This window comes from Myotis brandtii, unplaced genomic scaffold, assembly GCF_000412655.1.
Source record: "Myotis brandtii unplaced genomic scaffold, ASM41265v1 scaffold500, whole genome shotgun sequence".
Classification (NCBI taxonomy): Eukaryota; Metazoa; Chordata; class Mammalia; order Chiroptera; family Vespertilionidae; genus Myotis; species Myotis brandtii.
In genome coordinates this window covers 912,631-913,501 of record NW_005369062.1, presented here as the reverse complement: position 1 = coordinate 913,501, position 871 = coordinate 912,631, and the positions used below count along the sequence as shown (strand labels likewise).

The following is an 871-nucleotide window of genomic DNA, read 5'->3' as shown; positions in this document are numbered from 1 at the left end:
CACCCGACGCCCCGCCTTCACGCGTGCTCAATAACAGTTCCCGAAGCCGGCCTACAAGCTTCGCCTGTCCCTGAGCTGTTTGAATATGCTAATGAGGGGCTAAGCACTAGCCAATAGAATAGCCGAGCGGTGCGTCACGTGGCGCGAAGACGTGTCAGGGGGCGGTGGCTCTGCAGCCCCAGCCCGAGTTAAAACCGGAGTGTGCGAGAGAAAAGCGCTTCAGTAGCGAGAGGGGCTGAGAAAGTGGTGACACCGCCGGGGTGCGGAGGGAGTCCCTGAAACTTCTCCCAACAGCCCCAGGGCCAATCTCCTTTCAGCCCACTCCCCTCTTCGCCAGCTCCCAGGTCCCCACTCCCTGCATTGGGGGTGGGGTGGGGAGCCAGGCTCGTCTCCCGCTGGGACACACACAGGGGCCGGGAACGGGGACGGGACCCCCGAGGCGGGGGGACGGACGGACAGACAGACGGCCGGCTCCCGCCCCAGCGGGCAGGCAGGCAGGAGGAGGCGGAGACGGGGGTACGACGGGGAGGACTGGGTCTGGGAGTTTCCTCTCAACTACCGGGGGAGAAACTCCCCGCAGCCGGAGGAAAGACCCAGACGGTGTTTTCCTCCCGGGGGCCGCGCTCCCCCGCCCCGCGTAGCGGCGGTCGCCGCCGCCGCCACCGGCGCCTCCACCTCTACCATCTCCTCTTTCTCTACCACCGCGGGCCCCGGTGTCCCCGGCCAGCACTATGCCCATCTTACTGTTCCTGATAGACACGTCTGCCTCTATGAACCAGCGCAGCCATCTGGGCACCACCTACCTGGACACGGCCAAAGGCGCGGTAGAGACCTTCATGAAGGTACCGACTGACCGAGCCCGGGCGTCGAC

The 871-nt window shown here is 66.1% G+C and overlaps 1 protein-coding gene across 4 annotated transcripts in view; it reads left to right on the top strand.

Annotated features, from left to right (window-relative positions):
- Positions 1-119: 119 nt before the first annotated feature.
- INTS6 (integrator complex subunit 6) overlaps positions 120-871 on the top strand; it is a 111,187-nt gene continuing 110,435 nt past the window's right edge. For 3 of the 4 annotated variants that reach the window (XM_014548293.1, XM_014548291.1, XM_005876934.2), the window contains exon 1: positions 120-842. In XM_014548293.1, coding sequence (XP_014403779.1) covers positions 732-842 — 111 coding nt within the window. In that variant the 5' untranslated portion in view covers positions 120-731. The remainder of the gene's footprint in view (positions 843-871) is intronic. The other variant, XM_014548292.1, reaches the window with a different exon arrangement.